This window comes from Eucyclogobius newberryi, unplaced genomic scaffold (assembly GCF_026437365.1).
Source record: "Eucyclogobius newberryi isolate DKJ021-1_F unplaced genomic scaffold, fEucNew1.0.hap1 SCAF_3, whole genome shotgun sequence".
Taxonomy (NCBI): domain Eukaryota; kingdom Metazoa; phylum Chordata; class Actinopteri; order Gobiiformes; family Gobiidae; genus Eucyclogobius; species Eucyclogobius newberryi.
In genome coordinates, this window is record NW_027315945.1 from 32,739,184 (window position 1) to 32,766,974 (window position 27,791).

A 27,791-nucleotide genomic window follows, 5' to 3' on the forward strand; every position below is an offset into this window, starting at 1 on the left:
ACTCAAAACATGAAACTGACAAATTCAAGTCATTTCAACTTTTCATGTTTTTTTTTCCTTCTTTTTCTTTTTTTGCAGTGTATACACAGTAAAACGCGCCCGCTTCGCACCACATTTTATTCTACGTGAAATGGCGTGAGAAGAAAAGGAAAAGTCCCAAAGCGGCGGCCGGTCGTTGCCGTCGTTGCCGTGGCCTCGTTTGTCCAAATCCGTTTTGTCGCGTACGAGTCCAAAAGTGTAAAAGAGCCACTGTCCTTCGGCCGCTTCAGTTCGATTTGGACCAGATTTTCCCGCTCCCTCGCAACCTAAAAACACAAGAGTCGTTAACGTCGAGCGCCGACACAAACGTCTCTTCACGTTAGAACCACAAGCGGTTAATTCAGTCACCGCAGATCGTGTGTTACGTCCTGAAAGGGTTAAAGGCGTTACATGTTCCACAAGGTTCTCATCAGGCAAAAAACAAGGGTTAATAAACAAGTCAATCTTTATGAAATGAGAAAGGTAGCGCAGTAAAAGTATTATTTATGTAGTTTTCTCTAAACTTATGAGCTGTCAAACAATGTCAAGAAAAACAGATTAAAATAGAGTTGTAACTATTGATTTTTGCAGCTTTTTAATTGTTTTGTTTAGTTGACGAGTCAGATTAAATGACACTTTTTAAATACAAAAGGTTTAAATATGACTCAAGGCTTCTTTACGGAATAAATTTACAAATAAAGATTCAGTTTATTCTTTTTTGACGTTTAATAATGATTCAATATAATGTCAAACTGTTTTCATTTGGGTTTAAGAGTCTGAATCAAGCATTAAATCCTGTGTGTGGTGGGACTGTGCCAGCAGGGGGCGCTAGGACTGCATCTGCTGCTGTACTGAAGAGTGCAGAGGTTTGTAACGAGCTAAAAAACAATAATGAGAGCTAAACTCGGAAGTCAAGAACATTCAAACATGTCTAGAGTCGGTCTGTGGCCTTTAAAAACACTGAGGAGCTTCATAGATTAGAATATAGAGAGACCCTGGTTGCCATGGTAATGTGTTAACCTCTTCCAATGAACAGGCCAAGACCTAGAAACATTTTTGACTGTTTTACGTTTACATTTTCCTCACTTGAACCATAATCTTAAACTTTAACGTGCGTATGACAGGTTTATGACTTTATATGTTCATAAATCAAGGTTTTATTTGTCAAAAATCTGCAGGAAGTGACATCACACTATTGAGTATACCGAATTTACACAAAATAAACAACTTTTTTGACATTCTTAACATTAATTCAACAAAATAAAGTAGTTTTTCTACATTTTTATTCATAACATTTTTAAAAAGCAACATTGGATGAGTTTTTTCCCCAGTGTTCCTCGTGTGATGTCATCAATTACAAACAGGAAGTGAACTTATAAACCTAAAAAACTTGCAATTTTGGATAAAATGTTTAAAATCTATAAATCTCAACCGCGTTTTAGTTCAATGAGTGGTCCGACCTGTAGGAGGCACTAAATAAATCAAATAACACGTAATAAGGTGAATAAAACATCTCGGGACGTGTTTGATGAGGATAAAACAATGTTATAAACGCAGCTAAAAACTCAAATAAATTAGTCGAGCAGCAAATAACGGGCGTTTTATTTAAAATCTACAGTGAAAGAACAAAAGGACGTTATGATGCAACATGGAGAAAGTCTTTTTTAGTCTGTTTTAAAATTTGTTCCATCAGTGTTTTGATGGCTCCCTCTGCTAATTAAAACATGAAAGACAAACATGAAAGATTTGTGTGTAAAATATATAATAAATCACTGCGCTGCAAATAGCCCTCGTTCTTTGTCCTGGCGGAAATTAAAGGGTTTTGTTTGTGGATCGGGGTTAAGCAAAGCATTAATTGGTCCGTAAAACCTTTAAGTGCATCTGCGTTTGCACAAAGTGTGGAGCGATGATCTGCCAGAACGTGCAGGAAATAACCACGGCAAAAGGGAATAAACCAGGAGAAAATCTGACAATGAATCTCTGTTTTGACTGGTTTATGTTCATTATTTATATGATCGACAGAATCTCAGACTTGTCTCGATTCACTGCTCCTCATTTCATGTTTAGACTTCTGAATGTAGGATTTCTCTTGAAGGAAGCGGACTATGTAACTTCTCTGGTGGAGTGTTCGCCACCTGCTCGTCTCCATGGTGATGCCATTTGCTTTGCCTGAAGGTTCCACACTATGACAAGCAGGTGATGTGTGGTTTCTAAGCAATATAAAGTAAATGTAAAGTGTAAATCTAAAAAGATAGATTCATTTAACACCAGATAACGTCCCGGAATGTTCCACGGTATGGCATTACATTCATCCATCTTGCATTTTATTCAATTACATGTGTTTTATTGCATTAAAATAATCACTAATTGGGAAGCAGAATGAGCTCAGGGCTCTGGGCCGACACTAAAACCAGTTTGTAATAAATCTAAGAGTCTTGACGATTAATTGTGTCCAAATGGATCATTGTAATAACATTTATAAACCAGTAAGACGTTTAGTTTATTTGAGTGTAATATACATAAACCTCATCAGGGCAGATGCATTGCACCAGGCTATAGCTCAAGTGCTCATTTCCACCTGTCGTTTATGGGCAGGAACATTGTGTTACTGCGTGTTACTGCGTGCTACTGCGTGTTACTGCGTGTTACTGCGTGCTACTGCGTGCTACTGCGTGCTACTGCGTGCTACTGCGTGCTACTGCGTGTTACTGCGTGCTACTGCGTGTTACTGCGTGCTACTGCGTGTTACTGCGTGCTACTGCGTGCTACTGCGTGCTACTGCGTGCTACTGCGTGCTACTGCGTGTTACTGCGTGCTACTGCGTGCTACTGCGTGCTACTGCGTGCTACTGCGTGCTACTGCGTGCTACTGCGTGTTACTGCGTTACTGCGTGCTACTGCGTGCTACTGCGTTACTGCGTGCTACTGCGTGCTACTGCGTGCTACTGCGTGTTAGTGCGTGTTACTGCGTGCTACTGCGTGCTACTGCGTGCTACTGCGTGTTAGTGCGTGCTACTGCGTGTTAGTGCGTGCTACTGCGCGCTACTCAACCGATTATTTCTATTGTACATGTTGACGTTCTAAATACTTCAGCTGTGCATAATAATATGACTGAAATGATCTTTGCACTTATACGTCTTGAACTGTTTTGTGATTTCTGTCATGTCCGTGTGACTTTAATGCATTTTATTCCTGTTGTGAAGCACTTTGAATTGCCTTGTGCCTATTTTATCAACCAAATAAAGGCTGAAGTCTGATGACTGAACGCTTCGAGGCAGAATATTTACAAATTAAGTGTATTATTGATGAACGATTTTGAAATTATACTTTTTTTTTAATTAACATTTTGATTGACTAAAGCCACAGTCTGTTTCAGAGTCCGTATCGTCCACATGATGATCAGAAAACAGTTACAAATATAGCCGCAAGCGGCAATGATCGGCCCTCGCTACGCCGCCGCCACGCCGCAAGAGGAGGGGGCGCTAACGCGCCCCAATTGTCCTTTTATTACGCCTACTGCTGAATCTGTGACGCTGTCACATCTTCTCCCCTTTGTTTTACCATCAAAAAGCTATTTTATTTTGAATTCTTGGCAAAATGTGCGGCTTTGCCGCACAGACACCGTGACTCTTTGAATAAAAATGTGGATAACTTTTGATGGTCCACCCCTGAAGATGAGTCTCACCAAATTTCAGGTTAATATGTCTAACGCCCTAAGAGGAGTTTGTGAAAGTCTAAAGTGTAAACATGTTCTGGCGATTTCCCCATTGGAATAACATGGAAGGTTTCGGTCATCATTACGGCAACGCCATAACAATTATGACATGGGTCTCATTGACTTTTCTGATGGGGATGCCAAAATTGAGTTGTGTGTCAAATTTCATATAATTTCGCAAAACTAAATATTTAACCTCCATATAAAATCTGTAGGGGGCGCTGTGGCTCCAAATTAATTTATTTCACTTCAAGTAGGTTTAGGGCAAAGAGTTTAACAACTGATTCTAATTTGACGCAATTCGGACTTTATCTGCGCAAACGGCAGAAATGTTAAATTTGGGAGATTTCTGAAATTCTTGCTACAGTTTGCGGCTTCGCCGCACAGAGACCGTGACAGGTATCAATGTAATTTGGATAACTTTTGATGTCCCACTCCTCAGTAGCATTTTCACCAAATTTCAGCTTTTTAGGGCCAACGCCCTGGGAGGAGTTCGTAAAAGTACGACGTTTGGAAAAACTCCGAAGTCATGTTTAGCCATTTTTGAAGCAATATGGCCGACATTTGGTTGGGCGGACGGCGTTGCCGTAATAATATTTTTTACTTCTCTTGTCACCATCTACCTCTGCGCCAAATTTCATGATTCTACGATCAGATTTTTTTTTGGGTCATTTCCCATCTCTCAATGCATTTTTGGTACATTTGGGGGCGCTGACGCGCCAATTTTTTTTATTTTAGAAAAGGGAAATAGCCAGAATGTAGAGAGGCACGATTTTTAGAGGTGTGCAAATTTTTGTGACTTTTCGTCAATGTTCACTGGGTGAAAAATAGGGGGGTTGGTCCCGAGAAGAAGAAGAAAGAAAGAAAGAATAATATTCCGATGCGAAAACAATGTTTCCCATTTTCCAAATATCATAAACTATACATTTTCGGAAAGCGCTTGCGCTTTCCTACCTCATGGTGTGGGTCCCTGGTCACTGACGGGTACTTTCGTTAATTTTGAGTGGGCTCCGCCCACTTTGTGTTTTTGGCCCTCTATACAGTAATAATGTTCATTTTTTGCATTACATGCTTATATGCACGGAACATGCAAGAGATGGGGAACGTATTCGTGAGGTACTTAGCGCAAATGAGTGCTTTATATGGGGATGACGACCGCTTCGCGGTCGTCATCTCAATGTAAAGTGCTCGTTTAGTGCGCACTTTTGCACGGGCTTCGCCCGTTTACAACGGTAATGTTCCATTTTCCTACTACTAATTAGTATGCACGGGGCGTGCATGAGTGAAGGAGTGCGTTAGTGAGTGTTTGGAAGTGGGCGAGCGCTTCGCGCTCGATTTCGTGCGCACTACGTGCGCACTTTCGCAGCCGTGCTTCGCACGGCCTTACGAGATTAATAGGCCTCTCGCCAGCTTGTGGCGCTCGGGCCTAACTACTTTTCCTCAGTCGCGGTGAGTCGATTATCATCAGTCACTGCAGAGCTAATATTCTACCTGGGAAAAACTGAACCCAACTGGCCAATTTACTTTCTTATTCCGAGCGTAATTAGCTGGAAACCTTTCAGACGTCGTGCAAAATGTTTAATGATGCAGGTCATTTACGCAATTCATTAAAAACCCAGTAAAAACTGCTCAAAACCAGATTAATATCCAGAGTCGAAGCCGTTTTAACTCATGCTAACTAATCTATTTTTCACATGAACAGCAGTCGTCCTCAGGCTTCTCCTCCGACCGCTGCGGTGGGGGAGTGTAGAGGGGAGTGTAGAGGGGAGTGTAGGGGGGAGTGTAGAGGGGAGTGTAGAGGGGGAAGTGTAGGGGGGAGTGTAGAGGGGGAAGTGTAGGGGGGAGTGTAGAGGGGGAGTGTAGGGGGGAGTGTAGAGGGGGGAGTGTAGGGGGGAGTGTAGAGGGGAGTGTAGAGGGGAGTGTAGGGGGGAGTGTAGGGGGGAGTGTAGAGGGGAGTGTAGGGGGGGAGTGTAGAGGGGAGTGTAGGGGGGAGTGTAGAGGGGAGTGTAAGATAAGATAAGATAATCCTTTATTGTCCACACATGGGGAAATTGCATTGATACAACGCAGCAGATACAGAGAGGGGAGTGTAGAGGGGAGTGTAGGGGGGAGTGTAGAGGGGGAGAGTAGGGTGGAGAGTGTGTAGAGGGGGAAGTGTAGAGGGGGAAGTGTAGAGGGGGAGAGCAGGGTGGAGAGTGTAGAGGGGGAAGTGTAGAGGGGGAGTGTAGGGGGGAAGTGTAGAGGGGGAGAGTAGGGTGGAGAGTGTAGAGGGGGAAGTGTAGAGGGGGAAGTGTAGAGGGGGAAGTGTAGAGGGGGAGAGCAGGGTGGAGAGCAGGGTGGAGAGTGTAGAGGGGGAAGTGTAGAGGGGGAAGTGTAGAGGGGGAAGTGTAGAGGGGGAGAGCAGGGTGGAGAGCAGGGTGGAGAGTGTAGAGGGGGAAGTGTAGAGGGGGAGTGTAGGTGGGGAAGTGTAGAGGGGGAGAGTAGGGTGGAGAGTGTAGAGGGGGGAGTGTAGGGGGGAAGTGTAGAGGGGGAGAGTAGGGTGGAGAGTGTAGAGGAGGAGTGTAGGGGGGGAAGTGTAGGGGGGGAAGTGTAGAGGGGGAAGTGTAGAGGGGGAGAGTAGGGTGGAGAGTGTAGAGGGGGGAGTGTAGGGGGGAAGTGTAGAGGGGGAGAGTAGGGTGGAGAGTGTAGAGGAGGAGTGTAGGGGGGGAAGTGTAGGGGGGGAAGTGTAGAGGGGGAAGTGTAGAGGGGGAGAGTAGGGTGGAGAGTGTAGAGGGGGAAGTGTAGAGGGGGAGTGTAGGGGGGAAGTGTAGAGGGGGAAGTGTAGAGGGGGAGAGTAGGGTGGAGAGTGTAGAGGGGGAAGTGTAGAGGAGGAGTGTAGGGGGGGAAGTGTAGGGGGGGAAGTGTAGGGGGGAGGCGTTCTTTTGGGAGGCGTTTGTGAGTCCCACTGACATTTTCCAGTGCGGGACAGATGTGAAATTAGCCCGTGGTAATTGTGGCGGACGGAGGAGAAGGACCGACTGATGGCGGGGTTAGAGTCTGATAATGGAGCTACGTCATGCAGATGCACACGCCCACGCTACACACACACATACACACACACACACACACACACACACACACACACACAGAGCACTTACACTGAGGCAGCTGGCTTTAATGTTTACTGAAAGAGTGGAAACAAACCCGGTTCAAATGACTACAGTGACAAACACTATTTATTTACTCGGATACATTTTGGGACTTTCTTTGGCGACACAGCGCTGATGGTGCCTCAGGCGTCCAATGTACGACTTCCTAAATGTGCCGGGGTCGTGGGTTTGATTCCCGGAGTCTCGTTTTAAGAACTACTTTTATTCTCTGGTGTTTAATGTTGCCTGAGCCGTGAAATCCTGTGTTTTTTTAAAATGTATTTACCTTTTGGATTGTTCATGAGTGTATATTTTTATTTATTGAAACATGATACATTTATTGATTTAAATAAGTGGTGTTAAATAGAGCGTTATATATATTAAACTTGTATTACCTAAGACTTTGGAAGCGATATAAAGTGGATACAATTTAACGGTCTTGGTTTAAGACAGGTAAAGTTATTGTTTATATGTATTTATATAAGAGAGAATCAGGCCCGACTCTGCTAAAGACCAGTTTTGCAACAAAAGGACAGAAACGACACCATTCACCACCAGAGCAGACAAGCGCAAACACTACAATATCCACACACTCAGTTCACACAGAGACAAGTGTTGCCTTCAGCCAAAGAGTCTGACTTCTTCTGGTTCAGGAGAAGTCCTCAGGCCGTGTCAACTTTACCTCTTATATAATACTGTAATACTCTTTAAACCAGAGATATATCTGAGCTTATGTGAAATACACATCGAGATATGATCAGTTTCATGAGTCAGGGTTAGTCAGGGTTAGTCCTGGTTTAGACCTGGTTTAGACCTGGTTTAGACCTGGTTTAGACCTGGTTTAGACCTGGTCTAGCCCTGGTCTAGCCCTGGTCTAGCCCTGGTCTAGCCCTGGTCTAGCCCTGGTCTAGCCCTGGTCTAGACCTGGTCCAGACCTGGTCCAGACCTGGTCCAGACCTGGTCCAGACCTGGTCCAGACCTGGTCCAGACCTGGTCCAGACCTGGTCTAGACCTGGTTCAGACCTGATTTAGACCTGGTTCAGACCTGATTCAGACCTGGTTCAGACCTGATTCAGACCTGGTTCAGACCTGGTTCAGACTTGGTTCAGACCTGGTTCAGACCTGGTTCAGACCTGGTTCAGACCTGGTTTAGACCTGGTTCAGACCTGGTTTAGACCTGGTTTAGACCTGGTTTAGTCCTGGTCTAGCCCTGGTCTAGACCTGGTCCAGACCTGGTCCAGACCTGGTCTAGCCCTGGTCCAGCCCTGGTCCAGCCCTGGTTCAGACCTGGTCTAGCCCTGGTCTAGCCCTGGTCTAGACCTGGTTCAGACCTGGTTCAGACCCGATTTAGATCTGATTTAGATCTGATTTAGACCTGGTTCAGACCTGGTTCAGACCTGGTTCAGACCTGATTTAGACCTGGTTCAGACTTGGTTCAGACCTGATTTAGACCTGGTTCAGACCTGATTTAGCCCCGTTACAGCTCTGGTGCTAAATTAAATCTTTTCTCAGGTGGTAAATGTTGTAAAGACTGTATTGTGAAAGACTCCAGCCTCATTTCACTCTCTACAAAACAAAAAGAGTGTCATTTCGTCTGGTTTGGTCTTTATACCTGAAATAATGGAAATACAGTGAAAAACAGTGCTACAAAGTGCTCCACAAAACAAAGGTTCTGCTCTAAAAGAAAGTTAATAGTTAAAGTGTTCTGCATTCCTCCTCTTCCTTCGCTCATGTGTGACTTGAAGAGTAAACAGCCTTTTGGAGGGGAAAAAACACAATTCGATTTAAACGTGCGTTCACAATTTGGAATAAACTACAAACAATTATTGTACAGGGCCGCAGTATTTTGTGTGCAATACTAGAGAAAAATGGAAAGTAATTTCTATGCAAAGTCAAGGCATTTCAAAGTGTGTACACTGCAGAAAATGAATATCTACATGAATTTAAATGATGCGAGTCCAGAATATTTATCTTTGATTTGAGTTTGACTAGTTCATATGGAGTGGACTTAAGATGGAGACATGTATATTAAATGCATTGAAACATGTCAAATATTCTAAAATAAGAAAATCTCTACCAATACAAGCTCCTGACCCAATCAATCACATATATTTTCCTGTTGTGAGCGCGACTTGTGAGACTTTAAATTGAATAACCGTCATAATTTGTCATACCTTTATACCCATGGTTACATATTCATTTCTTGCAGTGCAAAAATCAAGTTTAACCCACTTGTATTCAGAGAGAGCATCCTCACCCTTTCACTTTTGAGCTCTTTTTGCCCGGCTGCCGTGGTTCCTGGGAGGAGGCGGGGTCTCGGGGTTCGGCGGGCTGGTCAGCATCCTGATTGGACGCTGCTCCTGCGGGGGCGGGGCCTGACGACGGGGAGGCAGCGCTGGCCTTTAGCGTCTTCTGTAAGTTTGAAACCTGAGGGAGACAAAAGGGAGGAGTGTGGCCGCGTCCAAATACCACGAGTCGCTCAGAGTCCTAAAGAGTCACATTTACGGGATTCACCGCGGGGGGAGGGACTCGGTACTGACCTCAGTTTCCACTTGAACTTTGACCTTGAGCTGGCTCTCCCTGTACTGGTTTGCCCGCGAGACCTGCTCCTCGATGCCACACAGCACGGCCTCGCAGCCCGTGCACCTGCGGCACAGAGAGATCAGCTTTAAACTTTCTACAGTGTCTTTAAAGGTCGCTGTTGATGATTGGATGAACGATACAGACACATAAGGACTTGGGTTGGTTTCTGTTGTAAACACAAGCTTCTGTTTGACCAGTTAAGAGTATTTTTAGTGCCTTGTTTGTCTAGTGTAAAGGAGATTTATTGCCTCCATAGGGAAAGTTCTCTTCTGTGTGAGCTGGTCCATGATCAGGACCACAGACAATAGAGGATTCACATTTTTTAGATTGTTTCAAGAACTAAGAAAATCAAATAAACAAAAATAAACTATACATGGCTTAAAAAAGAATCAAAAAAGAGAATTGAAAAGAAAGAGATAATAGAGAGCAGCAGCAGCTTCAGCGTGTGCACAGAGGAGGAGCTGTGACGACTCCTGCAGCGCGCTGACGACATTGGCATGGCACGGATCATAGACGTATAATTAGTCGCCGGGGTGTTTGATGTGCGTGCTAACGATCACGTAGCAACTCTAGATTTCAGGACCTCCCGAGTCTGTGCCCTCTACTTTTTCCTTTAGTTGTAAGCATTATCCCTCAATGTTATGTTCTTTAATATTTGTATGTGCAGGAGATTCTGGGGAGTATGAGCAGTGGAGAGTCTGGTGCAGATCCACAGGTTTCAAAATGATGAAATCTAAGCATGGTTGCCATAATAATGAACTATTCAAAACAAAACATTATTTTGAATAGTCACAGAATGGCGTCTCATCGTGAGTTTCAGTTTCCTGTTTAGAGGTACTATTTTTGTACTTTTCCTCTTTCACAGAAGCTGAAACCCATGAACTGCAGACAAACAGATTCATAATGACGCAATCTAAAAACAGAGATGGACAGAGCGGGTTCTGACTGACCACTCCTGCAGCGTGCTGACGATGTTGGGCAGCTCGTTGGGCCCCAGGTCACGGCCCACGCTGCAGTCCACCTCCACCTGCTGGTTCCTCTGGTCCAGTTTGCCCTGGATGATGTCACAGTACACGGCGTCGATCAGCAGGTCCTCCAGCTCACGCACGTTCTTCAGCTCCAGCTGCTGCAGGAGCAGAGAGTACGGTAGGCACTGCACACACAGGAACATGGGCTTGTTTGTGGCTCAATGAGTTCATACAGCCTAGAACGTGTTCAGCCGTCATATTCATGTGCAATTACTGTCATACTCATACACAATAATGTCATATTCATGTGCAATTACTGTCATACTCATACGCAATAATGTCATATTCATGTGCATTACTTTGCCACTATTATTATTATTATTTTGTCTTATCTTATTTTTTGTAATTTTTTTATTTTTAATTGAATTTTATTTTTCCCTTCATTCCTTATTAAGAATATGAGAGGTTCTGTCTATAAATTTGTTTATAAGAGTTTTTCTATTAAGAGTGTTTTTTTAAGCTTCCTATGCTTTGCAACACCGAAATTTCCCCATTGTGTGGACGCATAAAGGCTCATCTTATCTTAAGGGGCACTTTCTGGTAGCTTTTCTCCATGTTAGCTCATCGTTTTGCATGGAATGTTTCTCAATAAGACAATAAACATATCTATCTGGCATTAGTTTAGTTTTCTGTGCTTTTATTAAGGCCGCGACAAGACCATTCCCACAAGATGAGACAGGAACAAGAGCGGATCCAGGAGAATGAAACAAAGTGGGATTTTGACTTAGTTTATAATAAATTAAAGTAGCAGTTCAAATTTGTATTATTCATTTTTTTTTCCATGGGCTGATTTGCATCCGTTCTCTCGCACTCGCTCTCACAAACACATCTCATTCATACACCGCACACACTGGAGATATAAGATGGGTCAAGTGTCTTGCCCAAGGACACAACAACAGTCTGCTCTAGCGTCTCCCATCCAAGCACGAACCCACGATCGGGCTTTGACAAGTTGATCAGGCAACTTTGATTTATTGAAGGTTTTTGCTGTCATTGTAGCTTTGCTTTTTGGAACTTCTGAAAATATTTTACTCACCAGCGTTTTACCCCTTTTTTTTGGTCCAAGCAAAAATATAATAACATCAAATTAAATCTACAAATGTGTGTTCATAATGTTGCGGCGGTTTTATTTTGGATGAAATCTTGTCCCAACCCTATTTTTTATTCCTCACAGACACGTTCTTGTTGACAATAATCATAATAGTTTTGTACACAATTCAAAAATGTTGAGTTAAAAAGACGAAGCATTTCTTCAGAACAATTTGAATTGAATATTTTTACTTTAGTCATGAGTGAAAAAAAACAATGATCTAGAAGAGAACGTTGTGGATAAACTTGTATCTTAGTGATAAACTGGCGATGATCTTTGATGGTAATAATCACAATTATACAAACTGTACCAGGAACAACGACTGCCTTTTCATTTCATCACAATTAGCGATATTATTGCAATAGCATCTGCCTTTTTGTGTCGTCTCAGTCTGTGACACTGACCTTCCTAAACACGTCCACAATCTGATTACACTTTGGCGGTTCAATGAAAAGGCATAAATGTCAGTAAATGTTGCTGTATCAGGCCCGATCTGGACTGGATCATTAAGAGGGCCGGGTCCGACGCCGCGCAGGTGAGACCGTGACATATCAGAGAGGAAGGGCTAATGGTGGCGGAAACTCAGATGAATGTTTAAGAAAACTCAGACAGAGCCGCGGAGAATAATGAATCAATTATTTATCTGGAACAGGGCGCGGAAAGGGCACAGGAGAGAAGCGACACAGAGGAAGTGTAAATGAGAAAGAGCAGATTTCAAAAGAACCGAAAACTTTATGATTAAGGAGCCAGAGGAAAAAGCAAAGCAAAACAGCAGCGCGACTCAAACTGGCTCAAAACCAGTTACTTTACCAACTTTAATATGGATCTTTAAAGGCTTCTTTACAGACAAAACTGTAATGGCAAAATGACAATGATATCCAATTTTTAAAAAACTAGTAAACATTAGAAAAAACGATAAACAGGAATACTTCAGGGTACTTTGAAGCATAAAGAGTCCTTCATCTCCTCCTACCGTTAGTTAGCAAACAAGCTAGCTCAGGTCTGCACAGTCGGAGCAAGGAAACAAGGAAACGAAAGGAAACCAACCTAAATTAAAAAGTTAATTTGAGTTTAACAATAGCTTGTGCCGTAATACTTCTGCCACAACGTTGTGAGTTTGATTCCAGCCCCGACATTTTGCTGAATATCTGTCCCCATCTCGTCCCCATTTCACACTACACCGTCCTCTCCAATAAAGCCAAACAAATCCAAAGAAAGTGTGCATAAGTGCATATATTTATGCTGATTATGATCCGATTTCTGGGCCTTTGAGATTATTTTAATGACAAATCTGATCAGTAATCAAAGGAACCATGATCAGAAAGAAATAAAACCAGCCATATTTCTTAACTGGCTAGCTCATAATTCATCTCTGTGGGGTACGTCAGTCTAAAATGAATATAAGACTGATTCTATAAGATCAGGTAGTGACGCTTGTGTTTATAAAAGGGTTTGTGACACATGATCCTGTATTATGTTCCAGGCTTGAGAGTAAAGAGCAGCTAATTGATGCTGGAAGTAGAGCTGGGCAATATGGATTTATGATATAGATCTCGATACATTGTTTAGTACAAAATAATGTAAGCATATATAGAAGCAGCTAGATTTGAGTCTTTTGGCCCAGAGCGAGTTATCGGAGGGAGATAAACATGGAGGTTATTTCAATATAAAGCAAAGCCGGGGAGAGAAACAGAGCGGAGCACCTTGAGGTTGGAGGCCAGGCTGATGATGGACAGGTGCCTCAATTTGTTCCTCTGCGCCGGGGTCAGCTCCGGCAGTGAGGCCGCTCTCTCTGCGGAGACACGGAGGGCACAAAAGTCACGGAAGGAATAAACCGAGCTTTACATCAGACATACTTAACAGAAGAGAGTGTGTGCGCTCAAAATAAACATCTGAACAGGCAAATGTGCCATTTTTCAGATTCTTTTCACTTTTAGCAGACAAACCTTTCTGTGGAATACACAACAAATGTCCTAAAATGTGGGTACGCGTTTTTGTTTCCTTTAAAATGTTGCTCAAAAACATTCTATCTTCATCAGATTTCAGGTTTTGAGGTGTTTGTTGCTTTCTAAACTGTGTCGTGTTGTTCTCCCTGTGGTCACTTCTTCAGACCTGCTGTAGATTGTACTCCGAAAGCGGATTATATTTCTTTAGGTGCAACTTGTTGAGAAAATTGAAGAACTCCAGCTTCAGACGGAGCGTTTCCCACCTCTCGCTCTCACTTCAGGTCACACAAAGAGAGAGAGAGAGGCTGGATCTACTTCACACCTTCATGTATCGTTTCAGAGCAGAGCAGAGGTGAGCGTGTAAATGTTTAAGCAGACACTTTACAAAGAGGTGGCTGCGGTTTCCGTGGTGACGGCGCTCTGACAGCCTCTCGATGGGCTGTGAAAGTAAAATATGTTCCCTGTTGGCTCGGCTCAGAAAGAAGGAGGATAAATAAAGTAGGCTATGCTATTTTTCCAGGCTATTGTTGCAGATATTTGGCATAAAATTAGACTCAATTAGCGCTCCACTTCTGGTTGAAAGCGCCAAAGACGTGTTTCAAATGAGACAAACAACACCGAGGGTATGGCCAAAAGTTTCAATGTTTTGGGGGATTCACTCAGGAGCAACAATCAGAATTGAAGCAGTTGAGGTTCAAACAATGCACAAACAGTGACTGTAAAACACAAGTGCAGGAATATTATACTCCTGTTTCAATGATTACAATACAATTTTCTTTTGAATGTTTAAACTGAAATGCACTGTTGATATGGTTGCCACACTCACAGGAAAAGGCGTGGAAACCTTTTTAGAGTTGGGACTAAAACAGACTTTAGTACAACATGTACTAAATGTATGAGAAAACTGTTGGGTTTTGCAGCTTTGATAAAAGCTGTCGGAGGCTGAGCCACAGGGGGAGCAGCGGCTCTAGTGCCAACTGCCTTTGTGTCCCGAGGCAAGACACTTTACTCACTTTAAAAGCCAGTAGTATGAATGTGTTGTATTGGATGATTGGTGGTGGTTGGAGGGGCTGATTGTACTGATTGGCAGTCTCGCTTCAGTCTGCCTCAGGGCAGCCGCGGCTACAGAAGAAGCTTATCACCACTGTGTGTGGAGTGAAAGATTACTGCACTGTAAAGCGCTTTGGGTGTCTTGAAAGTCGTTATATAAATCCAATGAATTATGATTGCATTATTATGTAAATAGGCCTGTTGTGCTTGACGCCACATAAGCAGCGCACTCTGAGCAGATGCACAGTACGTCCTGTCTCTGAGCGGCCTGACCCGCCCCACTGACCCGCACAGCTCTGCTCTATTATACAGCAAAGACATGTTGCACAACTCAAATTCAGACGCACAGCACACCAGAACTGTCTGCTCCTCTTTGTGTTGCTGCCGCTTTCCCGATACAAACACCTGGTGAAAATCACCCTTCGCTTGAGCCTGAATATGTGCTGCCATTGTGTCTGAGAGCGTTTAATCCTCGGGGGAAAGAAATAGTTCATAAGAAATGGTTTGGAGCGCTGCGCTATTATTTATTTACACGCGCTGCCTTGGAAATACAGTCCACCTTTATAGTCGCAGTAGGTTCCATAGGCGAAGAGGTGCAGGAGCTGGTAGACCGGAGCATGAGGGCCGTTCTCCATCTGCAGGAGACGAGGGAGAAAAAGGGTCAAGGATTAAACTCAAATACTGTCACAGAGATTACATTAATTGTTGATAATCAGCAGACCGTGGTATGATTGTATTTGTTTATAGCAAGCTATAAAGTATGATAGAATTGTCCAATAGAGCCTCTGAGTAATTTCCCTCAAGAATCAATAAAAGTCAAAGTCACTTTCATAAAGTTAAATGAAAAATATGTTTTCATTTACTCTTTGGGCACAGCTTCTCCTGTCATGATGTCTCACACTTCTGCGCTGAACATATTTGAGTGCTAACAAACATGCTGCTATCAATATGACAGAAGCTTCACACCAATAACATCTATTATTAAAAGGTGTTGATTGAAAAGAGACATTTTAAACATTTAGAAGAAATCTATTTTTTTCTCCTTTTGGGTAAAATGACAACATGCAGCAGTAAAACTCTTCAAAATGATTATCGGAGACTATAGAAAAACAGGATTCAAACAAGCGTGAATGAAGACAAATACAACTCTAGCTATATTTTTGATGAGGGAACAATGTTATTACATATTGCATAATGTACATCCTTAACCAAAAAAACTATGCTAAACATGGAAAACAACAACTAAAATCTGACACATTTTAAGTGAAAACACAATTTGCAAAATACATCTGCAAATTTCTGACGGATGAAAAACTATACAGTGATCCCTCGCTATAAAGCGGTTCACTTTTCACGCTCTCGCTGCTTCGCGGATTTGCATCATGTATTGTGTTCTGCATTCTGATTGGCTAAACAGTCTCTCCGCGTCTTCTCTACCTGTGTATAACGTTATGGATTAATATGTACACGTACGTAAAACCGCTTGCCAAATTGAAGTTTGCGAGGCCGGTGAGAGCGGCGCGTGTGAGCTGCAAAACTGTAAAAAAATAAAGGTTTCTACTTGGCGGATTTCGCCTATTGAGGGTTCGTTTTGGAACGTAACCCCCGCGATAAACGATGGTTCACTGTATTATACATTTTTAACTGTCAAAAAGTCTTACATAGCCCTACAGACATGGCAATAGCTGATAATACACAATATTGATATACAATTACAACCATAATTCTGCTATACGTTGCGCGGCCCTAAATAAATAGTGTGGTAAATGTTATTGCAGCACCTCTCGGACGTTGGGCAGCTCCAGAACGTCAGAGAAGACGTAGAGTCCAGGCGTCTCGAGCAGAGAGCTGACGGCCTGAGCCAGAGCCGAGCCGGACAGAGGCAGGAGCTGGTCCACCTCCATCTGCACCACACAGAGACACAAACAGAAGCTCAAACAAAGGAACAAACAAAAGCTCAAACAGAGACACAAACAGAAGCTCAAACAGAGACACAAACAGAAGCTCAAACAGAGACACAAACAGAAGCTCAAACAGAGACACAAACAGAAGCTCAAACAGAGACACAAACAGAAGCTCAAACAAAGGAACAAACAGAGACACAAACAGAGCCATAAGCAGAGGAAAAAGCAGAGGAACAAACAGAGACAAAACAGAGAGACAAAACAGAGAGACAAACAGAGAGACAGAGGAACAAACAGAGACAAAACAGAGAGACAAAACAGAGGGACAAACAGAGGTACAAACAGAGGCACAGAGACAGTCACAGTTATTTTGAATCGTCAAAGATCAGATTGACGGGTCCAAATTCAATCCTCCAATCTATCAATCAAAACATGTGGTTTGGAGCTCAGACTTTGGAGGAAGAAATGTGTGTTATTTTGTGCGTTAAAAATGACACTCATTCAAAGTTTAATGTTCAGGAATGCAATACTTAAAACCATTTGATAAGACAAAATAAAATGGGATGAAAATGTGTCATTGCGCATTATGAAGACAAACAAAAGAGCTTTTAAAAACACATTTTCAAACAAATAAAAAGGTTGGGATATAGTGAATGAAGGCTTCTATAGGCCATGAGCCAATACCCAAAATGTCACCAATTGGTACCACCTCAGGGGACCACAGGTTTTTGCTATTTTCAACTTGCTATACATCTCTAGTTTACATTTTGGTATGATACATTTCAAACTGGTAGCTTAAGGGCAGTTATCATTCAATGAATAGCACTACCCTCCAAATCAAAATACCATTAATATTTTTGTCTGTTTCCCCCCAATTTATTACAAACACCAATACAGCCCACAGATTATTCTTTCAATCAATTCAGTTCCTTTTTTGAACCCATTAGACACATAATATTATAATCAAATTCAAATAGCCATTCTCAGAGCATAATTCATAAGGTATGCTGGCAGCCATCTTGGAAATGGCCGCCAGCATACCTTACGAATTATCCTAGGATTCATTAGGGTCTAAACATATGTTTTGGGGTAGGGGGGATTCAATGGTGATCACTAAAATGTACTAGGCCTAGTTATATTGAAATTTCAAAATGGCCACTCACAATCATGTCTGAATTATGCAATATGCACTACAACATATATATATTTATGTTCTTAGTGTCTAAAGTTATGTTTATTGGTATGAGGAACTCACTGGTGTTCACATAGACTTACTTTAAGCAAAGGGGAAGCATGGAATGATATAATTGAAAAACTAAGCCATTCAATTGGCAATATGCTAGCTTGATGTTGACCTTTAATCAAAATTTGAGATATCACAAACACCATGTAATCAACCAAGAAAGAATACCTAGACGCAGATTTTCAGGTTCATTCTGGCCAAGCATATCTCTTAGCTGTCTCAGATATTTACTCCTGTATTCCGATGTGAGGTAACATCTTGTGACAGCACCACTTTTCAGACTGAATCCCTTGGTGCCACCTGTGCCAGTCTGTGTGTCGCGGTTGACCGTTTCTTCGGTGGCCTGGTCAACAGGTATGGGTCCAAATGGATTGTGAGCACCAATTTTAACTGCAAAGCCTCCTTCCATGAAATGTCTATACACATTTGGATGGTCAGAGGAAAGTTGAGTCATTCTTGCAAAGTAGTAGGGAAGAAACCTTGCATAATTGATTTTATCATATGCAAAGGTCCAGGGAATCATCTCCCCGATAGCAGCAAGATGCACAATCAGGTTTCCCTCTCTGGAAGCACGAATCAAGTTCAACAATATGTCGACCATATCAAGGTTGGATAGCCAGAATTCAGAAAGACTGCTTGAATCTCTGAGGAACTCTAGATACTGTTGAAACAGGGCCAGTGTTTGTTTCACAGACTCTTCTTCAAGTAAGTTCTGAAAAGATTTCTGGGAAACCGGCAGCTTTTCTTGAAAGTTGGCAATGATTGTCATGGTTTCTTTGTGTGCAGTGACTTGGTGTTCTTCAACCCACGGTAGAAAGCCTTTCCAGGCCAATCCCAGGAGCGCCTCATACATGAGCTTGTGCAATCTGATGGCCGTTGTATTTTCTTCCATCCAGCCACCGAGCCTTCTGCTAGAACACCAGCTTCAACACAAAGGTCAGCTAGACCTGCATGCTGAAACCGTTTCCCAATGGTTGATAGCATGTTGCATATGGTATGAAATGTACCCATTCGCAGAATGTTTTTGAACTGCTCATTCTTCCAGACAATTTCAGCTGATTTTGCATAAGATAAGATATTCCTTTATTGTCCCACATGGGGAAATGTCATTGATGCAACGTAGGAAGATACAGAGGTAGATACAGAAGAACAGATCACTTATAGGAAGTTTGAAAAACACTCTCAGTAGAAGATCTCCTATAAACAAAAACTCCCATAGACAAAACCTCCCATTACCCAACAAGGGATGGAGGGGAAAAATAATAAAGATAAAAATAAATAAATACATACATAAATACCATTGCATGTGATCATGACAGTAATTGCACATATAAAGCGCTTGGTCAAACACACAAACTATTTCATCTAGCTCTAGGGACTGCATGATCCTCAAGGTTTGTTCCAGAATCTCATTCACAGTAGACATTTGTGTGGCCAGGGCATTGATCGTTGGAAGGTAGGTAATTGTATCCTGAGCGTTGAATGTTGAAACCTGTCCAGCTACTTACAGTCTGATTATCTGCAGCAAACATCCGGGTAAGGAACCAGATTACATTTTTCTGCAGTGCCTTCTGTTCTTCACCATCTGTGTCAATATGCTGTATTTATAGTCTTGGTGGTCCAATACGCTGTCCAGCATTGTATCCAGGAAGTTTTGGTGGATCAGCAGAGATGCTTCTTTTCTTTGTTCTGGCTACCTTGAGAGGAGCTTTCTGTGGCATTGGACCTTCAACCTTGGGCTGAACTGCAATTCCATTAACTCCACTGCTCCACTTAAAGTCTCCTCCAGTTGGCCAATGTTGTCCCAAGCAACAGTAGTTGGTACATGATGGGGGAATTTGGAAGAAGTGAGTTTTCATCCTGCATAAGTTCTAGCTTCTGAAGACCGAGTGCTGTATCAATCTCCTCATATAAGGAGTATGAGATGCTGTGGCCCAGGCGATTTAGGGTTTTTATCAGTTCTGTATTCCCAATCAGGGATTTGATGGCAAACGGCAGAAGAATATGCTTTGGGGGTTTCACTCTGCCAGCTGTGACAGCAAACACTAGATCGATACCAAATGATGTTACTAGTCTTTGCACTCTGTGTGGTGGGTTGATGCACTGGCCTTCTCCTGTCAACAGAGTTTTCTAGGAATTGAATGACTGAATCAGGTATGTCACTCCTCTCTGTATCGGGTGGCCATGACTGATTTACATCTTGTTTCCTGATCTCGTCTCTTAGTTCAAGGGCTGCCTCTGTTATTTTACTTCCACTGATAGAATCTCTGGCAATCTGTGACTCCTTTTGCAGTGTGTAGACTTGTTCAACAAGGGAGTCCACTGACAAATTATCTGGAAACAGGATAACCCTTCCCTTTTCATCTGAGGTGAAGTGGATGGATCCTTTTAACTCATTCTCAAGTTTACGTCGGATATGTTTCTTCGTTGACGCTTTCATTGAAGGAATGCCTAACATTTGCATGTGACTTTCGAGCTTGGATGTCAAATGGGTTAATGAAACTATTTTGGAATTTGAAATGACATCATTTCTGATGTGAGAGAGGGGAGCTTCATAGGCTTGTGTCTCTGCTTCATCATAAGAGATCTCCATTTCTTCGCAATTCTCAAATTATGTATGCTGCGTCCCTTTACTACCATCAGTGGGGAGATCTTTTCGTGTATATTGCTTGTAGCAAGACTTATTTTAATGACCCTCAGCAGCAACAAGATCTCTGCTCAGCAAAGCTAGAATTCTTTGATCAAGTTTCTTTGTTGCTGCTTTGCGAATGCTGGCATCAGCACGCAATTGTGTGAGGGGTTCTCTAGTTCTTTGCCCTTTAAAAGGTCCCATATCGTGCAAAATCGACTTTTAACCTTCTTACAGTGCTATGTGGGCCTCATATGTGTGCCCAAAGTGTTTTTTTGATTGATTCCCGCAATTTTTAGCTACAGACAGACTATATCTTCGAATCTGCACATTTACGGGGGGTAGCTACAACCGCGCGTCATCACCACAACCGCGCCTCACCATTCCCCCTTCTCCCTCAATCCCTCCCTCCTTTTCCGGCTGCGCCGAGGGGGAAAGGGTGAGGGAGGGTGAGTGCTGCCCCAAGTCCCTCTTGCTCCGCCTGTGAATGAGGACGAGAGCCACGCGGCTAGATTCACATTGCTGCGCTGTGAATCTTTAGACTTGTGTTGTAGAACTTGCATTAAAGTTACATTTGAGTGTTGGCACAGACGATGGAGCGCGGGAGCTGTACATAGACAGTCTCCACGCTGAGACTACGTCACGGGGTGGGCGGGGGACCCAGATCGCTCTTCGCAAGGGTGGAGGCGAATCTCAAACTAAGCCGTCTGCATTTCCGGTTTGTGGGCGGGGTCCAAGGTATGGGTGATATTTCATAACTATTATGTTATGGGTGTTGCACAACCCTTAATATGATCAAATTTACCCTTGGGATAGACTACAAAACAGGAAAAAAGCATGATATGGCACCTTTAAAGGTACTTACTAGTCTTCTTGCAAAAGATACATATTTTGTCATATGTTCTTGAAAGTATCTCTCTTTGATTTTCTTGAGCTAGTAGATTCAGCAGTAGCACCATCTGATTCCTTGTCCAACTCTTTATTCATAATTGAGTGAAGTGTTTTTTTCATTGTGAAAACACTCTGTTTCTGTGATATTGGACTGTCTGTGGTATTTCATTCTCTTTTAGATGTTTTGCAATTTCAAGTATTGGTGTATGTCCTCTTATTTCTGCAGCCCTGTGTAAGGTTTTCCATGAATCCAGACTCCGCAGTGACACAAGTTCAGAGTTGTCATTGGTGCAGTTTATGATGCATGGAATACGTGCCTTCTTCTTGGGAAGGACCTCTTCATCTGTATCTTCAGGATCCATGATGTTTCTAATGAGTATCTTCGCTGTCTAGGAAACTGATCCAACAGACACAAACCAAAGGGACAATTATACATCATTAGTATTTAGCAATGAAGTTTATTCTTATCATTAAAAACTTATCAAAGTAAACAACTTGAATATCTGTTCTCCGAACACAACATATTTATGGATCACAGAATATTTGCCTAAAAGGAAGACAATTCAGATGATCATTAAATTACATTTATGTTGAATCTATTTAAACTACTTAAGTAGACAAAACACTTATGAATTTTTCACATCAACATCCAGTGGCAAAAATATCTAAAAATGGTCTCATGATCCTGTTGGTCAATGTCTGTTTAAATGTCCTGCTTATCAATGATTATTATCAATATTTTGTCAATTTTAACAAATACAATTAGAATAAGAAAGTGTATTAAAGGCGGTATGGACGATTTTTCGGCGATTTGAGAACTCAGGTGGAAGTGCGCATGCGCACTCCCCCGTGCGGACTGATGCATCACATCTCTCGTCTCCCGTAGATTTCTGTCCACTTCTGCGTCAGCTCGAACTGTCTTTCTCCGTCTTCATTTTGCCCCGTACACTGAGGGAACTATATTATGATAGATCCATGCGCTTAAGCACGCGGAAACGTGGGGACGAGCCTCACGCGGCTGCAGGTGAACGGTAGGTGCGTTTTATGATTGATACGTGGCAGGACAAATGATTTATCCACGCCACGAGGAAATATGATACAAAATTTGCTGAAAAAAATCGTCCATTCCACCTTTAACCTTATAAAACACACATGCATGGTTAGTTAAAATTATACTGCAAGGTTTACTTAACTTACTTAAACTATAACTATAGTATATGGATATCCCGATTAATAACTTTTTTAATGAGCACGTTAGATATTGTGTGCAGCATGATAAATATACAAATATACATTTATTTAAATGCTTAAATACATTCATATAAAACATACATAAAAGTATTTTGTGAAGGTAGTAATATATATCAACATCTACATCAACATTTATATAAATATGAATATAAATATGTACCCTAACCAGTGAAAAACAAACTTCCGGCCACCACTCTAAAACAAAGGTTTAGACACCAAGATCATCATTCTGTTGGCCCTAGAACTCGAGTAGTTCTGGCGACTTTGTCGGTTGGTGGCCATTTTTAAAATGGCCACCAAATTAGGTTAAGCTACCTTCCGCTGATGTCTATCATAGTTAAATGTATTTATAGTGACACAAAGGACACACTGAGGCCAAAAAGGTTTGGTCCCCTCAGGTGGCACCAATAAGTGCCCTGGCTCATGGCCTAATAGAGAACATTTCAGAATAAAGTGTATTGTTGATGAAAATGATACATTTTGATTTAATAATTCCAGTGTCTTTGTTTTAGAGTGTGTATAGTCCAGATAACGTTTTTTTTTTTATAGTCAACTTGTCAAGTCTTGTCACAATTAGTTGATTAATCATTGCAGCCCTAGTTTAAATGGTCAAATCCAAGTATTTTCTAGCACAGGACAGATTTTTGACTGTCAAGACTCTTTTATCGGTTACATGTTCAGTTCATTCCATACAATAGATAACCGTTAAACACCTGTGCAAAACCTGCAGCAAGTTAGACAAAACTAACAAAAACAATCTTTACAAGTTGCGCTCCAATAATCCTCCATCAGCCTCACGACAAAAGGTCTTAAAACTGTTGAAATACCAATGTTTACTGACCTTGACCAAAACCTCTGTAAGACTCTGGAGTTTGTCTTAGTTCAGAGACACTGGAGGCTGTATTGATGTATGCAATAAGTCTAATGAATTGGGAGTAGGGCATGTATATTCATAAAAGCTCATTACCAGCCGAGGGAAACCGTTGCTGAGGGCAACACTGGAATAATTACCAACCGATTGACATGAATCTGCCTGAGATGCAGACGGGACTCAAAAACAGATGTAGGGTTGGAGTTTGAGGTTACTTTACTTCTGTCTCCACCCAAAACAGGATTATACTGATGTGTTTTTACTATTCAAAACATTTTGATAAATACATGAACATTTATATTTAGGATGGCAAATGAATATGTATTGAGATTATCCTGATAACAATAATCTGATCATATCTTTTGCAATCCGTCAATATCTTCACTAATTTGCAGGCTTGTTAAGATAAATTACCATACGGACTATGTCGTTCAATAAACCAAAGATATAACAACTTTTCTTTGCACTTGTGGTAGAAAGATAAGATTTGAGCCGTAGACAGTCGACTAATTATAGTATAATAACTACTAAAGTGTTTCATATAGCTATCATTTATTGCAGGCGCAGCTCGTTTTTAGGTTGTTTCAAGTTTTGCGCAGAAAGGGAATGGACTGTAAAATTAAAGATGAGAATCGTCACTTTATGATGTGATATTTCTGTTACAATTGACCCTTGTCTGGAAGATTACACTGCAAGTTTGTTTCCGTCAACTTTTTGGCCAGTTTTCTCAGACAATACAGTCCTTGAATGACTTTTTCTCTGTTTCTTGTCACCCTCAAACCGCTCAAATAAATGAGTGAAACTGAAAATGCATCTGCACAAAAGGCAGCTCTCATCTCGTCCTGCAGACCTCATTTCAAAAGCCCTTTTGGCTGTTTTATAGACATAACAACGTGTATATTACCCCCGAAAGAGGATTACTTTAAATGACAAGAATCCAAATGAAATGTTTAGTTGGCGAAGCTGTATTGATTTTTTTTTTTTTTTTTTTTTTTACACATAACACATTTCTTCAGGTTTTTCCATCTCGAAGCACAACAACACTTTTAGTCTGACTTCGGGATTAGACTCGTTTTAAAGCTTTCCCAACTACATAAAAGCTGCCAAAAGTTCTGAGTAATTGTGCGATGTTCAGAGAGGAAGGTTTAGACGTTACCGTGCCGTTACCCATATGCGTCACCGTCCCGTACGAACTCCCCAAAGGCTTCCGCAAATTAGAAATGAGCAGATGAGATGGCATTTGGTGCAGACGAACAATTAACCCACAACCTGTTTCGTGTCAGAGCGCTGGCTAATGGCTAAGCACTACGGCACCGTTCAAATGTGTTCCTCATAAACTACTGCAAGTCAAACTCTTGAAACATGGTCACAATTGTGAACTCAAACATGCTTGAAACATGACGAGAAAATGATGAGAAACTGCACAATATTGATATGATTGCGATATTTAGTTCTATTTTTGACACAATAATTTCAGTTAAAGGCGTGAATATTGGTTTTGATGGGGATCTATCATGGAAAATCAACTGCGGTGCTCAGAAAAGTCCTGCTTTCACCTACCCCCCCTATTTGCGATATATTTTTCAACCGCAACATTATAAAACCAGGATAAAGGCCTGAAAAGTCAGTTTAAAGTGTGAGAAACAGTCAATAATGTGTCGCTAAACTGTGCTCTCTCGATGCGTCTGTTCGTCTGGCTCCTCCTCCTAGAGATTCAAACAAAACCACTCCAATAAATAATAAAAGGTACAAGTCTAGAAGAAGAAAAACAAATGTAATTGGATGTGACAGAAGTGAGCAGCTGCTGTAGATCAGAGCTGCCGCCTCGGTGATGACGGAGAATGATAAACGAACTCTAACCTCAACGATAACGCCCCAATCCATCCTTTATGTCACTCCATGTTAGCAAACAATCTAAGGCCTATTGAAGACGCAAGAGAGGCATTTATTACAATCAGGGGACATGCCAACAAGGGAGAGGCTGATCAGAGGGGCCGTAATGTAATAAAGGTACATTTGTTTTGTTACCTTCCCCGTGACGTCAATACCGCTTATTAATTTGGTGTGATGAATAATTTAGACGCTCGGAATATGTCAGGAAAGTGAAGAATACATTTGGACTGCTGTAAAAATGAAGTGGTGCTGTCTTTTCACAGTTTTGAAGGCTGGTATAGTTCCATACATAATGCATTTTAAAGGGCGGAGTTAGTGTTGGCTTAGAAACTATGATAAACCTGTTTTGACGACTAGAACTGTCACTAATAATTAATGTTAGTGTCTGGGATTATTGTTGAGTATTTTTGTTTTAGAGTCTGTATAGTAGAAATAATGAAGATCAAAATAAGACTACAAATATTTGTCATAGTTGACTTGTTGTGATTAGTCGATTAATTATTGCAGGACCTTCACTCAACCACAAGTGAGTAACACCAGAGCCAGAGCAATATGAAGTGTAGCAAAACATGATTAGCGCCCTAATCAGCGTGATAGATGACAGCAACGTAATAAACATTCTTCTAATTTCATGCCAGACACTAATGGGCCAAAAATACAGCATGTTACAACAGTTTGACAAGAATATTTTGGGTTTTTTTCTCCAAGCGCCATAAATCCTGCATTAAATGAACTTTAGAGGTTGAAGTTATATTGACTCCTAATAATTGCTGGCAAATGTAATAAACATAAATCACAACCATTAGTCTACGCTCTCTACAAATGACAACAGTTATGTTTTTATTTTGTTGCCTCATTAAGATTAATGGGATATACGCTTGCATCAGTGTCTTAATGGTACGTTTATGACATTCGATCCCAGGCTTGATGACATAAATTATGGTGATCTTATAAATATTTCCGGGTCCAAAAGGAATACAAGATCATTCACTATTATGGCATTTTGACAAACTTTGTACAAGGCCATTTTCAAAGTAAAAAATGCACAAAAACAATTGTTGAAGCCTGGTCTTCGACTAGTAATAATTTACAGACAATTCACGGAAAGTTATGAAGTTACTGTTACCATATTAAATCCAAGCTTAATATGAAAAAATCTTAATTACTATATTTTACTGGAAAAATATGCACATAATGCTCCATTTATTGATATTATTAAGTACAATTTCTGTCCCCTAATATGTATTTAAATCATACAAAGTCCCTATATCTACTGACTTATTTGGACATTTAATACATCCTTGATTTGGACCCAAATAAGATGTGATGATGTCACAAACTACAATCTATTAGCATTGTATTTATTTTGGATCCACATTAACAAGATTTGCTCGTTAAATGTTTTGTGTGTTTTTAAGACATTTTGGACATTTGTGTAAATCTCTCTTCTTTCAATCACTTTCAAGTCACACGAGTCACTTTAACGCACATATTGAGTTTGATTTTAGATTAAAAATAATAAACCGAGGACCAAGCAACAGATAAAGCAAAGATAGCTAAATAAGAAAGCTACAAACTGCCCAGCCAAGTTTCTCTTCTAGCTAACATGATATAAGCCGATTTCAAGCTAAGATTTCAAAGTGGCAATGTTAACAGAAAAGTGACATTTCTCCCCATAACGATACTAAATGTCCTCACATATTGACCTACATGTTTGCATTTCTATTTCCCCATCTTAGAACAGTGTTTTGATGTGGTTTCTGAATCTGTCATAGCGAGCGTTAGCATGTCGTGCTAACATGCCGCTAGCATAACTGGAGCACTAGCGCAAGGCCTAGTTTGCTGTTCATTCATATTTCTACGTCTAAATAACAATGTTCAAGTTGTAACAAGACCTAAAACGAGGCATGATCAAAGACACTGGCAAAACATGTTGAAATATGGAGTTATATAGAAGACATTACCGCGTTGTGTTTGGATTTAGCCGTTAGCCTCGACCGATGCTGCTCAGTTCCGTTGTCAACGCTTGGACGACAACACAGCAACGCGTCCTCTGATTGGACAGTTCACCGGAAAAGCCGAAAATGACAATTAGTTTGATTTTATATATTGATTTATGCGATTTTTATTCTGTTTTTATTGATTTTGAATATTTATACAGCAATTTCTTCTATTTTTGTCAATTATTTTGCTTCAATTAAAAAGAAAATAGAGAGAGAGAGAGAGAGAGAGAGAGAGAGAACAACGGGTTTTATTCATGGATCTATTTTAGGGATCCAGAATACACACTTCTCCAATTCTTTACAGGCAAGAACATAATCATTCTACCTGTAAAATGCATTCATTATTATTCATTAGTCACCTGGACAAAAGTGAAGACTTGTCACTACTCATCCAATTATGTAGGTTCTCATATGGGTTTCAGAACTATGAGAAATATGTTATAACATGAAGCTGAAACCCAATTTTGACCATTAATACTTAGACAATGGGAAGATAAATGTTAAAGATAGATTATTATTCCCCAAAAAGGGATGTTCAGGTGTCTATAT

The 27,791-nt window shown here is 41.3% G+C and overlaps 1 protein-coding gene across 2 annotated transcripts; it reads right to left on the reverse strand.

Annotated features, from left to right (window-relative positions):
- Positions 1 to 2: 2 nt before the first annotated feature.
- Positions 3 to 27,321, reverse strand: cops7a (COP9 constitutive photomorphogenic homolog subunit 7A). Of its 2 annotated transcripts, XM_072461088.1 has the most exons (9): positions 27,204 to 27,321; positions 16,339 to 16,461; positions 15,117 to 15,192; positions 13,265 to 13,353; positions 10,394 to 10,596; positions 9,401 to 9,506; positions 9,118 to 9,287; positions 6,870 to 6,895; positions 227 to 305 (listed from the first exon to the last, which is right to left on the reverse strand). In XM_072461088.1, exons 2-8 carry the CDS (start codon positions 16,459 to 16,461, stop codon positions 6,886 to 6,888), a joined length of 777 nt encoding a protein of 258 aa, XP_072317189.1. In that variant the 5' UTR covers positions 27,204 to 27,321; the 3' UTR covers positions 227 to 305; positions 6,870 to 6,885. The 2 variants fall into 2 exon arrangements, with proteins under 2 accessions (XP_072317188.1, XP_072317189.1); XM_072461087.1 differs by lacking the exon at positions 6,870 to 6,895 and having other exon boundaries at positions 3 to 305.
- Between the last annotated feature and the right edge of the window lie 470 nt (positions 27,322 to 27,791).

What these genes read in the sequence shown, in the direction of transcription:
- cops7a (XM_072461087.1), bottom strand. Translation starts at nt 16,461, where the DNA reads ATGGAGGTGGACCAGCTCCTGCCTCTGTCCGGCTCGGCTCTGGCTCAG. An exon ending in AGCTGCCCAACGTCCGAGAG is followed by an intron (nt 15,193 to 16,338) that starts GTGCTGCAATAA and finishes CGTCTCCTGCAG; the next exon opens with ATGGAGAACGGCCCTCATGC. An exon ending in AAGAGCTCAAAAGTGAAAGG is followed by an intron (nt 306 to 9,117) that starts GTGAGGATGCTC and finishes TTGTGTTTTTAG; the next exon opens with GTTGCGAGGGAGCGGGAAAA.